The 13,759-nt window shown below is 41.7% G+C and overlaps 1 protein-coding gene across 1 annotated transcript in view; it reads left to right on the top strand.

Moving 5' to 3' along the window:
• Positions 1-72: 72 nt before the first annotated feature.
• Positions 73-13,759, top strand: part of POLR1A (RNA polymerase I subunit A) — a 34,492-nt gene continuing 20,805 nt past the window's right edge. Inside the window, exons 1-13 of the mRNA XM_059470084.1 lie at positions 73-232; positions 707-911; positions 3,323-3,472; positions 3,561-3,668; positions 4,788-4,873; positions 4,970-5,079; positions 6,549-6,635; positions 7,279-7,381; positions 8,014-8,173; positions 9,117-9,290; positions 9,756-9,878; positions 11,230-11,457; positions 13,157-13,411. Of these exons, the coding sequence (XP_059326067.1) occupies positions 156-232; positions 707-911; positions 3,323-3,472; positions 3,561-3,668; positions 4,788-4,873; positions 4,970-5,079; positions 6,549-6,635; positions 7,279-7,381; positions 8,014-8,173; positions 9,117-9,290; positions 9,756-9,878; positions 11,230-11,457; positions 13,157-13,411 (1,866 nt within the window). The 5' untranslated portion in view covers positions 73-155. The remainder of the gene's footprint in view (positions 233-706; positions 912-3,322; positions 3,473-3,560; positions 3,669-4,787; positions 4,874-4,969; positions 5,080-6,548; positions 6,636-7,278; positions 7,382-8,013; positions 8,174-9,116; positions 9,291-9,755; positions 9,879-11,229; positions 11,458-13,156; positions 13,412-13,759) is intronic.

The following is a 13,759-nucleotide window of genomic DNA, read 5'->3' as shown; positions in this document are numbered from 1 at the left end:
GGCGGGCGGCACCACTCCTAGCGCCCCTCCGCGGCGGTGGTACCGCCCGGCCCCGCCCCCCCCGCAGCCCGGACCGCGTGGTGCTGCCCGTGGCGCGGCGCTTCCAGCGGGAGAGCGGGAGCCGCCGTCGGCCGGGGAAGAGTTGCTCGTTCGCCATGAAGCCGCCCAAAGTGGTGCCGTGGCGGCGGCTGGTTGGGGTGTCCTTCGGGATGTACACGGCCGAGGAGATCAGGTGAGGCTCCATGTGTGCGCTGCCCGAGCTGTGCGGATGCTGCTGGGTACTACGAGTCCCAGCGTGCCCCGCGGCAGGGTGCCGGGGAGCTGCTGGGTGTTGTGGCGCGCGGCACGCTGGGACTTGTAGTCCGGTCGGGCCGTGGCCCAGCCGCCGGCATGGCGGCAGCCGAATTTTATACAAAATCTCGCACCGCTCGAGGGGACACGCTGACAAAATTATGTGATTTCTTGGTAGAGTGGCTATTCATGTAAAATTAATATTTGCCGAGATATGAATGATTTTGCTCATTGTGTAATGAAATCAGCGATACAAAAATTTCCATTGCATTCGCAAAATGCTCTCAGAGAGATATTTTAATCAATGGAGAAGATCACACAGATCACACAGCTACTGAATGCCCGTGCTAGTTGTGCCATTCAAGTGCGTATCATATTCCTGCAGCTGATTTTCACTTTTTCCTTTGATCTGCAGGAAGCTGAGTGTGAAGGCCATCACCAACCCTCAGTACCTGGACAATGTTGGCAATCCAGCTGTGAACGGGCTCTACGACCTGGCCCTGGGGCCCCCGGACTCCAGAGAAGTGTGTGCCACCTGCATGCAGAACTTCAGCAACTGCCCCGGGCACTTTGGCCACATAGAGCTGCCTCTGCCCGTCTACAACCCCCTGTTCTTCGATGTATGTATTATAAATGTACTGAATTATTGCTGGGCAATGGGCTGCTGGTGCCCAGGCTGTTGTGTCCAGTTCTGGGCCCTCACTTTAGGAAGGATGTTGAGATGCTTGAGTGCACGCAAAGGAGACAACAAGGCTGATGAAGGGCTTGGAACACAAGCCCTGTGAGGAATGTCTGAAGGAGCTGGGGTTGTTTAGCCTGGAGAAAAGGAGGCTTAGAGGTGACCTTATTGCTCTCTACACCTTCCTGAAGGGAGGCTGGAAACAGGTGGGTTGGTCTCTGACAGAACCAGAGGACACAGTCTGCAGCTACGTCAGGGAAGGTATAGGTTGGACATTAGGAAAAAAATTTTCACTGAAAGAATAATAAAGTACTGGAATGCTCTTCCCAGGGAGGTGGTAGAATCACCATCTTTGGATGTGTTTAAAAAAGACTGGACATGGCACTTGGTGCTACAGTCTAGTTGAGGTGTGAGGGCATGGGTTGGACTCGATGATCGTAGAGCCTCTTCCAATCTCATTATTCTGTGATTCTATGTGGTTGCAGTCCTTGAAAACAGTGAAGTTTTCCCCTAGTAAAGGTGCCAAGATCTGTTTACTCTTTTAAGTGTAATACCAGCAGATGCAGTAGAAAAGGTTTGTTGTGTCATGATAATTCAACACAAATAGACCTTTTGAAAAATATGCATTTTGTTGTAGCTATTGTTTTACTCAATGTTGACAGGTAGGTGAGGGGGGATATTCATCCTGAAGTATGTGACTGACTGCAGGATGTTGTGCTTTAATTAAATGAATGGCACAGTAAAAATTATCATTTCCTTTAAACAACTACTGCACATGAACAGCTGTCTACTCTTCCAGTTTTTAACAAACCTGAGCTGGGATGAATTTTCCTTCTGAGGTGCTGATCTCAACATTTGCAGTAGCTACCTTTGCACAGGCTACTAACTGAGAGTCAAACCCTTACTTTCAAGTGACCAGAGTTAGATGAGGTACCTACTTCCAGCTTTGTTACAGCTTTGAGTCAAATAACTGTATTGACCAAGGATTAAAATCCTGCAGCAGTGATTCCCAGCCTTCAGGCCACAGGGGGAGAACTCTGATAAATAATAAAACCCACTGAAAATTTCCCAGACCTTGAGGAAAACGTGATTGTGTGAAGGATCTTGTAGGACTGAGAGCAGGATGTTTCATTTTACGAGTTTGGGGGTTTGGGTTCCACACTGTCCTCTCTGGGGTGAGCTGTGAGGAGCTGTAATCATGGTGCTGTGTAAGAGCAGCCTGGGTGCCAGAGCTGCTGTAGATACCACAAGTGTTTCATGTGTCTGTTATGTGGCTGTGGCCACAGCTCTTATCACTGAGGGCAGCAGACACAACTCTCTCCCAGGATTTTTCCTGGGGAAGGCAGTGAGAAGCTCAGAGAAGATGAGAAAACAATTCTTACCTCTATTTACTGCTCTTGTTGTTTTGCACATGTGGAATGTCTTGCAGAGATTGTTTAGCCAAAGTGATTTGTGAACTGGACACCAGTGAAGGTTGTTTTGATTCCTTGGCCAGTTGGGTCAAAGCTGTGTCCTGACTATCTCAGACAGTGACAGGTTTTTCTTTAGTATAGTGTCTCTTTAGTATGTAATTATGTATAGTATTAGTGTAATATTGTATAGCTTAGCTTAATAAAGCAATTGTTCAGCCTTCTAAATCATGGAGTTGATTCAGAAGGAATGCATATTATTCCCCAATGCATATTATTCCCTACATTGGGGTCATCCTGCATTGATAGTAGACAGCCTGCAGAGAGTTTACCTACAGATCATGCTTTGCATATGAGTTTGGTTGAAATAATATTTTTTTTTCAAGCAAATTCTTTATGATTAAAATTAACCATTAATTTAATTTCCCAATTATAGTAGTGTGGTATTTTTGGGGTTCCTCGTCATGGGGAGGAAAGATGAATCTGACTCCATGTTCTTCGAAGGCTGATATTCCATTCCATTCCATTCCATTCCATTCCATTCCATTCCATTCCATTCCATTCCAATACTAAAGAATAGAGAAAGGATACAGACAGAAGGTTTAACAAGATGCTAATTAAAAACTTGTGATCCTCTCCTTAGAGTCCTGACACAGCCTGATGGTGATTGGTCATTAAGTCAAAATAATTCACATGAAACCATGTGAATCAAACAATCTCCAGCTACATTCTGAAGCATCAAAACACAGGAGAAGCAAATGAGATAATATTGTTTTCCTTTTTCTCTGAGGCATCTCAACTTCCCAGGAGAAGGAATCCTGGCGAAGGGATTTTTCAGTAAATATGATGGTGACGCTCTTTAAATCCAAACAATTGCATTTACTTGCTTACTGTGCAAGCTTGTACATCTGCCAGGATAACTTTTTTCCCCTTTCCTTTGCAGAAATTGTACCTTCTGATCAGAGGGTCCTGTTTGAATTGCCACATGCTGACGTGTCCCCGAGCCGTGGTTCACCTGCTGCTGAGCCAGCTGAAGGTGCTGCAGAAAGGGCTGCTGCATGCTGTCCATGAGCTCGAAATCATCCTCAACAGGGCAAGTACTCTGTGATGCTCCATCCCTTTTTGGGTGTTCTCACAGCTCTAAAGCTCTGTGTCAATTTATCTTCTTGTTCTCCTTGTAGTTTATAGAGCAGTGTGCAGATGCAACAGGCTCAGAAATTGAGGAGGAGTTGAATCGCCACGTGCAGGAAATGTTACAGAGCTCCCAAACCAGAGATCGGTGCTCAAATGTAAGTACAGGCAGTGCTTCTCCTGAGATCCTGGCCTTTATCCTCTTAAAAGAGTGATGTGCAGGACACGTAGGTGCTGGATTTGTGTGGGTGCTAGATTTTGGAATTGAGGAGGAGTTGAATTGCTACGTGCAGGAAATGTTACAGAGCTCCCAAACCAGAGATCGGTGCTCAAATGTGAGTACAGGCAGTGCTTCTCCTGAGATCCTGGCCTTTATCCTCTTAAAAGAGTGATGTGCAGAGCAAAACCTGGCTTTGTAGGTGCTGGATTTTGTCCAGTTCTGAACTGTGTTATGTTTAGAGGGATTTTTGAAGGAAATGTCTGAAATTAAACTTAAAAAAGGTTCTATTTCCTGTTAGTCCAACTGTTGAATTTCTGGAAAATAGGGAAATGTCTGTGCAGGGAAATGTTTTGATGGTGTAAATACCATATTAAAATCTGATACTGCTGTCAGTACACCACCTACAGATGTTGATACCTCTCTGTCTGATGCTCTGACTGTTTTGAGCTGCAGAACACATTTTGAGAACTCATGCATCCAGCAAACTTGCAGAATTAATTACACTGACATTTTTAGGAAGACTTGTGTAATTGAATTCTAATTTCCATTTAAATGTCGTTTAATGTGCATAGTTAATAAAGGTGAGTGAAGAAGATACTTACAATCTAAGATCTTTCAGCAAATTTGTTTATAAGCCAGTTTTAATTCCTTAATCACTTGTTTTAAAACTAAGCTTAAGCACTTTGTAAATCATACATTCATGAGCTGTCAAAAGAAGTGTTTTTTGTCATTTTTATACTTACTTAAATCATCATTAGAGAAAAGCTTTAAATTCCAGTACTGACTTGAAAATAAAAGACTTTATGGAATAAATTGAAAAAGGAGCATGGAGAGCACTGAGGGATGTGTCCCTCCAGCAAATGGGAAGGTGATGAAAGAGCACTACAGATCAAGGCATGAATTAATCAGTACATGGATGTGTGTGCATTGATACTAATAATGTTCATGTTGTAATGTTAATTGTGTACTGCTTAGTGAAATCTTCATATGACATATTTTAGTTTATTTTCATTATATTCATTATTTTTAAGGTTTGTTTTTTTTTTTCCTTTACCAGGTCAAAAATGTGTGTGAGTGTAGAAATAAATTGGTATCAGAGTTCTGGAAAGCACACATGGCTTCAAAGAAATGCCCAAACTGCAAGTAAGTTTAACTACATGAGGAAGCTGGTTTTTAGTTAAATGCTGTGTTTATATTAACCTTTATCTCCCTGTCCTGTTTGGGTTTTTTCCCTTCAAGATCCAGGAGATCACTGGTGCGAAAGGAGCACAACAGCAAGCTGACAGTCACCTATCCTTCCACAGTGTACCATAAGTCAGGACAGGAAGGCATTCTGGATGAAACAGCGGGTGAAATATTTGTTTTCTACTCAAATATGTTTGCACTTTTCCCCTGCACTTAAGGGACACAGATTCTTAGCAGTGACTGTGCACTTGGAACTCATTTATAAAAAATACTGATTATAACAAAACCAGTAAGCTCAGGAGTCAGAGAGAACCCAATTCCATTAAATTTCTGTTTGAGAGCATGTTGTGCTTTTTCAGCTTTAAGTGTCTCTGTGTCAGGAAAAGAAGTACAACAGTGTAATCTTTGTCAGCTTTAGGGTGGTTTTGGGGGCACTTCATTTTTGGCAGGTAGTTAATTTTCTGCTGGATTTTTTAAACAGAGCAACTACAGATAAGATTAATTAGGAGGAAGATGACCAACTTCAGAAAGAAAATCACATAATCCTAACTCTTACAAATTTATTTCCTCTTAAGGAGTAAAAGACAAAAAACAAAGTAGGTGGCACTTTCCAGGATTAATTAATTTGAATAAATTTGAACCTCCTTTTCCTTCTCATATCCTTGATCCTTTATACAGTGAGACAGAATTGAAGCAGACATTTTTGTGTGTTATTTAGCCCTTAGGAAAGGTTTCCATAGAGAGTTTATTTTATTTGCTACTCTGTGATTTAAATGATAGGTTAAATCTCTGGAGCTGTGGCTGAAGAAGCAAAATGGGAAGTATTCTGTATTCTGAACTAGGATGGATCCCCCAGTTAGGTACATTGTGCATAGCCTGTGATGGCTAACTCCCAAAAGGGAGTACCTTTAACCTTGGCATTGATGCATTTCTGTTTGAGGAAAGGAAAGGTTTTCTAGGTGAATGGAGAATTGAACTTCCAGTGTGCAAAAATCTGCATTTCTGGACCTAAGCCAGAAGAAGAATAGGAAACTGTCTGAGGTTGTGGGAGGATTGCTTTTCATCGACTTGTGGAAATTGAGAGCTAAAATCTCTGGCTTTGTTTTGAAAATAATTGACCTTTTTGCTTTTTAGTAGCAAAACTGTGTGTTTTCCTTCCTCTCCAAAGCAGAGGTAGCCCAGACTCTCACCTATAATAGGGATGGTGCTTTTGTCTCCTTCAGTTGAGTATTTCATGGGAGCCTTGGTGCCTCCCTGGTAGTACCTGAACCCCTCTGAAAGCTTCCCCAGTTGCAGGCTGAGACTTGATTTGTGTTTTGGTCAGGGGATGAGATCATTTGAAGGAAGGTTCAGTGTGTTAGAGTGGAGTCTTATTTCTGTTACTTATGTTCATATTTACTAGTCACAGAAATGGTTTCTTTTTTACTTAATTGTACATTCCCAAAGCAAACATTTAAATGATAACTTTGATGTAGATGTCAGCCAGTATATTTTGTATTTCCATTCCTTCTCTGAGCTGGAAGCTCCACTGTAAGCAAAAAAAAAAACCAAAAAACAACACCTTTCAGAGTAATGTCTTGAGATTTTCTTTTTAAATAAATATTTTATCTTTATTTTATTTTTTACTTTTCAGGTATTGATGAAAGCCAGTTAGGGAAGAGAGGTTACCTGACACCAATGACTGCCAAGGAATACATCCTGGCTCTGTGGAAGAATGAAGGTAATGGTTGTGAAGAGTTACATGACTTTATTTTCTGTACCATTTACTGGACAAATCTGCAAATCTTCCAGTATGAAGTCCTTGTCAAATCTTTGCCTTTTGCCTTAGGGACTTCTGGCTGCAAAATAAGTTTTGTGACAGGAGGACTGGCAGCCAGTGAATGCAGAGACCTGGATTCAATTAACACTTTGATCATTTATTCTCAAATTGTGGCTCCTCACAAATCACAACAGTTGTTTGCAGAGGCTGTGATTTCCTGTGGTGCTGCACCCCACAGTTACACTGGGTAAAGGCTGAGAATGGATTTATCAGCCTCTTTTTTGGGTTGCCTGTGCTCTGAATCCATCTGCACTTGCCATGAGAAACCAAAGTACTTTTGTGCATCAGTCACAGTTAGTTGCTGGAACCTTTCTTCCTCTAGTTCTGCTTTCTCCATTTGCCATAATCTACATTTCTGTCCAGAGTTGTTCCTAAAATACCTCATATGTGACAAAAAATGTGTCTGAATGTTTTTATTTTAAACAGGTTCAATAGTGTTAACTTAGCAGATTCTTTAGACTTGGTTGACCAAGTGCATCTGGGGGTTTGGATTCCCAAACAATAGCAATGAGAATGAGTTTTTATTTCTTTTGTCTCTTTTTAGGTTTCTTTCTGCGTTATCTGTTCCCTGGGATGGATCCCCATGAGAGTTCAGAATTCAGTCCAGACATGTTTTTTCTAGATCTGCTTGTGGTTCCACCTTCAAGGTAAAATTTATCCCCCCAAAACCTTGTAGAAATCACAGGATTTAGTGCACCCTTTGCAGGATTTGGAGATCCAAACTCCTGTAATACAGACACTGGTCTGCTTAAGTGTCAGTAGAGTGTTTAAATAATAAAAATGATACTAGTAGTTGATAAGTTCTATTGTAACTTCAAGTGACTTCATTAGAAGACTGAAATACTAATTATGGAAAAGATATGTTTTAATATTTTATATTTTAAAATATATTTTAGTATTTAGTATATACTTAGTATATTATAAGTATATAAAATACATTATAAGTATATATTTATATAATATATACTTATTAAATACATAATATATATTTAGTGTATTTATATTTATTATTTAGTATATTTATATTTAGTATTTTAGTATTTATATATTAGTATTTTGAATGAATGTAGAATATTGTAACTGCACAGTACTGATAGAATTTCTTATTACGGATCATTCATTTTTTATGACTGTCCCAGTAGAGTAAATGAATTTTTAAATGCCCACTGTTAGCTTGGATTATTTTCCATGCCCTGAAGATTTAGCTCAGAATGTTTGAGGTTTTTCAAGCTGCTTTTGAGTGGCTTTGATCCTCTGAGGTGATTTTGATTCGCTGTAGGTACCGTCCTGTGAATCGCCTCGGAGATCGCCTGTTCACCAACGGGCAGACTGTGAACCTGCAGGCTGTCATGAAAGATGCCCAGCTGATAAGGAAGCTCTTGGTTTTCATGGCCAAAGAACAGTGTCAGCCAATAAAGATCACAGAAGAAATTCAAACAGTAAGAGTTGCTGGTTCTCTTATTCTTTGCTTTTTTTGGATGGGTGGGTCGAGTTCAGGAAGGCTCATGTTTAAGGTGTTCCTGTGACAGTTTTTGCCTGAGCTGTTGGAATATCTGCTGATGAAGATGTTCCATACCATTTGGTTTTTTCCCTCTGCTCTTTTCTAGCTGGTGCAAAGGGAAAAAACCATTTTGCTCAGATTCTCTCGGCCATCGATTTTTGTATGTGAAACATAAGAGGCTCCTGTTTCTAGAGAATTAAATATGTACAGCACAAACAGTTCACAATAAAACTTTGCCAGCATTTCAACACATTAAAAGAGGGGTGAAAAGTCACTTCAGTTTCTAAGCCTAGTGGAGCCAGTTGTGATTGTGTTTATTTTTTGACAGCTGATGTCTAAGTAGGATGTAAAACTTCATAAATAATATAGTTAGTAACAATATTTGTCTGCTTCTGACAGTTCCCATAGTTGCATAGTGTAAATAACAGTGTATGTCAGCTTGCCTCATTCCATATTTGTTCATCAGTTTATCATGGAGGGGTCTTTGACACTGAGCTCAGTTTCAGGGGAACTTGATTTACATCTGCAGTGTAAAACATTTTGGAAACACTGTTAGTTACTCACAATGTAGCCACTAGATGGAGATCTGTTCTTAAAACATTTGACAGGAGGTCAATGAGTTTTGGATGTGACTGGTTTAGTGGCTTTTAGACTGAAAACAAAGGGATGTAAGTGATAAAATCTCTTGGGTTTACATTACTTTAATCTAAGAATAGGATTTTCTAGTTACAGTGATCCCTAACATGGACTGACTACCAGTGCAAAATAATGGTGAATGTTTCTTTTGCTGTATTTAATACTGTAATTAACACTATAACTTCAGCCTAGTAAGTAGAAGATATTTTTTGTTATGTCCAAGTTTCTAATCTCTGTTTTTGCAGGAGACAGGAGAGGATAGTGAACCTCTGGACCGTTCTGTGCTGACAACAATTCCAGGACAGAGCATTGCAGATAAACTGTACAACGCCTGGATACGCCTCCAGAGCCACGTCAACATTGTGTTTGATAGTGACATGGACAAGCTGATAACAGACAAATACCCTGGTATTCGTCAGGTGGGTACAGGCTGGAGTCTTAATTAAAACAGAGAAGCTGATGGAGTAAGAAAAATGAACTATTTGTGGTTAGTACATGGGCGTTTTCATGCCACCTCATCATTGCAAGAATCCATTTGGTTTTCCATACTTGTCACAATAGGACACAAAATGACCGACACACACAAGCTGAGATGTCCAAAGTAAAAAGAGGGCAGTTTATTTCCAAACTCCAATATTTATAGACTTTCAAAAGTGGCCATGGATTGGAGGATGAAATTGCCACCTCTCCAGCCGCACTGGTCCAATCAACAGTCCATCAATTCTCTCCTCCTCCAGAAAGGGCTGCAAAGCAATCATTATTTACATGCAAAGTGCGTGAGAAACTCCCTTACAAAAATATAAACATCAGGAGGCTTAGAAGAACTTAGAAGAGCAGGGTGGCACAGACTTGCAGGCTCTAATTGTCACCTTCTGTTTCCCAAGCTGTTGGAGAAGAAGGAGGGGCTGTTCCGCAAGCACATGATGGGGAAGCGCGTGGATTTCGCTGCCCGCTCCGTCATCTGCCCCGACATGTACATTGGGACCAACGAGATTGGCATCCCCATGGTGAGCATCAATAAAGGACTGCGTCCTCCTGATGGCACTTTGGCAGCAGTTTAAAATCCAGGGGGTTTCTGACTCATCTGAACTGTTTTCTGCCCGGTGTTAATAAAGAGGGAGCACTGAAGTGCAGGAGATTGTTACTGTTACAAAATGAAAACACTACATCTGAGAAAGAGGAGTTAAAAAAAAAAAAAAAAGAGCAGTACTTGCTTTGTGGGATTAGGAATTGAAATAAGTTTGTTCAAAAGTAGATCCTGTTCCTCCTATGCTCTTTGTATAAGGTATTTTTGAGGTATTGCAGTGCCAGAGTACCAGTTGTTGGTTCTCTGGGTCTGGATTGAAGGCACTTGAGATGATAGTTTCATGCTTGGACTCAGGTGTTTATCATTTCTTATCAATAAAACAGTCTCACTGCTGTGAGTTCTGCAGCTTTTCATTAGAAGGCACAAAATGCCCAACAATCTCTTGTTACAAGGGCTTTTAACACTAAACCATCCGATTAAGAACTGACACCTGGATTATTTTCCCTTTTAATCCAATAACTGATCCCACAGAGCCCACAATGCAGACTTTTCTGCCCCATTACAAAATGCCACCCAAACCCATGGAGAAGAAGGAAGAAGCAGCATGAAGAACAAACCCAGGATGACACCCTGTGCCCTCCATCTTGCTGCCATCCACAGCATACTAAAAATCCCAGAACCTCAATTTCTCACCCAGTGACACACCTACACTGCTCTCTATAACCTATTTCACACTTTTGTGGATTCCAGTCTATCTTGAAGTCTGAGAAAGTTTCTCCATGAATGAGGGTGAAAGTCAGTGCTGCCCTGGGGGTCAGGGCACCCCAGAGCAGACACAGAAATATTCCTGGTGCTCTGGGTTTCCACATTGCAGCCTTACCACAGAAGGCTGTGGTAATGTCACCAGCTTCAACAATCCCTTAAGGATTTTTAGCCACACAAAGATGACACCAAGCCTGAATTTGAGTTTTTCATTATCTTGTCTTTGCAGAAAATAGTGAACCTCATGATAATGTGCTTTTTCTCTGTATTTGTTGGCTTATTTGCAGAATCTAAATCCATGATTGCTTTATTTAATTGATAATTGAGTTTCATACCACAGTAGAAAATTGTAAAAGGGATGTTGTTTCTGTTCTTATGGCAGAGGATTTTAAAACGGAAATGTATTTATTGGGCACAAGAGTAGACTGAGGAGATGCATTCAAGAGCTTAAAGTAATTTATGTTTGCATTATACTTCTTAATTTTTGATGCTGTTTTATCAGTGGTTTTTAGGTCTTAAGCCAAAATTGAACAACATGTTATTTCTCTCCTCTTTTCCTTCCTGTCTAGGTATTTGCCACCAAACTGACCTACCCTCAGCCAGTCACTCCCTGGAATGTCAAGGAGCTGAGGCAGGCTGTCATCAATGGCCCCAAGGTGCACCCTGGGGCCTCCATGGTCATCAACGAGGACGGGTCCCACACGGTGCTGAGCGCCACCAGCCTGACCCAGCGCGAGGCCATCGCCAAGCAGCTCCTCACCCCCTCCTCAGGGGCACCCCAGGCAGGCCTGAAGATTGTGAGTATGGGCAGAGCCCTCCTCCATCTCTGCTTCAGGGGGTAGGAATAAAAACGTGGCGCTTTTTCAAATTCTAAACCCCATTTTTCCTTCCTTTGCTTTCTTCAAATACGCAGTGTGTGGCACTCATCGTGCCAAGATGCAGAGTATTCTCAGTGGTGGCCTTAGCAGTGCTGGCTTAGGTGGACTCATAGGTCTTTTCCAACCTAATTGATTCTGTGTCAGTTGTTTCTCCTCTGTGCTACAGTTTAATCAACCTTTGAAACTTCTTAACTGTATCTCCATCCCTTACAAGAGTTGGGAAAGCACTATTTAGCTCCTAGGGCAAAAGTTTTGGTGTTTATTAGTGTTTTCACATTGTTATGTATTACCTTGTGTCTCATAAAGGCTTAGCAGAGATTTGAAATTTAAGTCTGAGTATTTCTGTGACGTCAGTTCTTTCAGAACCTGTCACAGAGTTAAACATAACAGTATTTAGATTGTACAAACAACTTACCATGCTCTTGTTGGTAATCACTTAAGTGGATATTTGGATGTTACTAACAGAAAAATTAAAATGAGACTGTTCTGAGAGACTCTGTTCTAGATGAGGATGTACTGTCTTGTACTCAGAGCTGAAATTAAGAGATTCTTGGCTTTTACTTCAGCTAATGAGTCATATTACTACCTTAGTTCAGGCTGTCCAGGACTGGGTATATTGTGGGAGGTATCAATTCAGCCCAGTGGGCTTTGAATGAAGAGCTGATTGATTTGATCACTGTGGTTTGGGGGAGTTAATGGGGAATGGCTGTTTGGTGGAGAGCAGAGGGCATTCAGGGTCAAACAGTCTTGATTCTCTCTGAGTTTTAGGCAGAACATGAATACCAGAAGGCTTAGCAGAGATTTGAAATTTAAGTCTGAGTATTTTTGTGATGTCAGTTCTTTCAGAACCTGTCACAGAGTTAAACATAACAGTATTTAGATTGTACAAACAACTTTCCATGCTCTTGTTGGTTATCAATTAAGTGGATATTTGGATGTTACTAAAAGAAAAATTAGAATGAGACTGTTCTGAGAGACTCTGTTCTAGATAAGGATATATTGTGTTGTACTTAAAGATGAACTTAAGAGATTCTTGGCCTCTGCTTCACTTTCTGAAAACTGTTAATAGCAGTTCAGCTATTACTACCTTAGTCTGGGGTGTCCAGGGCTGGATATATTGTGGGAGGTATCAATTCAGCCGAGTGGGCTTTGGATGAAGAGCTGATTGATCACTATGGTTTGGGGGAGTTTATGGGAAATGGTTGTTTGGTGGAGAGCAGAGGGCATTCAGGGGCAAACAGTCTTGATTCTCTCTGAGTTTTACACAAAGCATGAATACCAGAAAAATGTTTTGGAGGACATGGTCTCAAGCTACGTCAGGGAAGGTATAGGTTGGATATTAGGAAAAAAATTTTCACCGAAAGAATAATAAAGTACTGGAATTCTCTTCCCAGGGAGGTGGTAGAATCACCATCTCTGGATGTGTTCAAAAAACAAAACTGGACATGGCACTTGGTGCTACAGTCTAGTTGAGGTGTGAGGGCACGGGTTGGACTCGATGACCTCAGAGGTCTCTTCCAAGCTCATGATTCTGTGGTTCTGTGGATCTGTGTGTGTGTTTAAAGCTCAGTCGGTCCTCCCTGAGGCACTTGTGGCAGCACCCCGGTCTCTCTGGCAGGTGTGTCGGCACATCAGGAACGGGGACGTGCTGCTGCTGAACCGGCAGCCCACGCTGCACCGGCCGTCCATCCAGGCGCACCGCGCGCGCATCCTGCCCGCCGAGAAGGTGCTCAGGCTGCACTACGCCAACTGCAAGGCTTACAACGCCGACTTCGATGGGGACGAAATGAACGCCCACTTCCCTCAGAGCGAGCTGGGCAGGGCAGAGGCCTACACCCTAGCCATCACTGATAAACAGTACCTGGTGCCAAAGGCAAGTACAACTGCCAGAGACTTTTATTTCTAGATGCAATTGTGTCGCAGACATCCTGTGGGAAAAAATCCTTTCTTTGGGATTTTTCCTCCTGAGAAGCCGGGAGGCCTCAGGTACAAAATGTAAACAATGGTTATCTGCTGCTGTGGAATGCAACAGGTGCATCTGGGATTGGTCTCATGTGGTTGTTTCTAATTAATGGCCAATCACAGCCCAGCTAGCTTAGACAGAGAGCCAAACCACAAACCTTTGTTATCATTCTTTGCTATTCTATTCTTAGCCAGCCTTCTGATGAAACCTTTTCTTCTATTCTTATAGTATAGTTTTAATATAATATATATAGTTTTA

This window comes from Ammospiza nelsoni, chromosome 4 (genome assembly GCF_027579445.1).
Source record: "Ammospiza nelsoni isolate bAmmNel1 chromosome 4, bAmmNel1.pri, whole genome shotgun sequence".
NCBI lineage: Eukaryota > Metazoa > Chordata > Aves > Passeriformes > Passerellidae > Ammospiza > Ammospiza nelsoni.
Note: the sequence above shows the minus strand (reverse complement) of the source record. Positions and strands in the feature narration are given on the sequence as shown.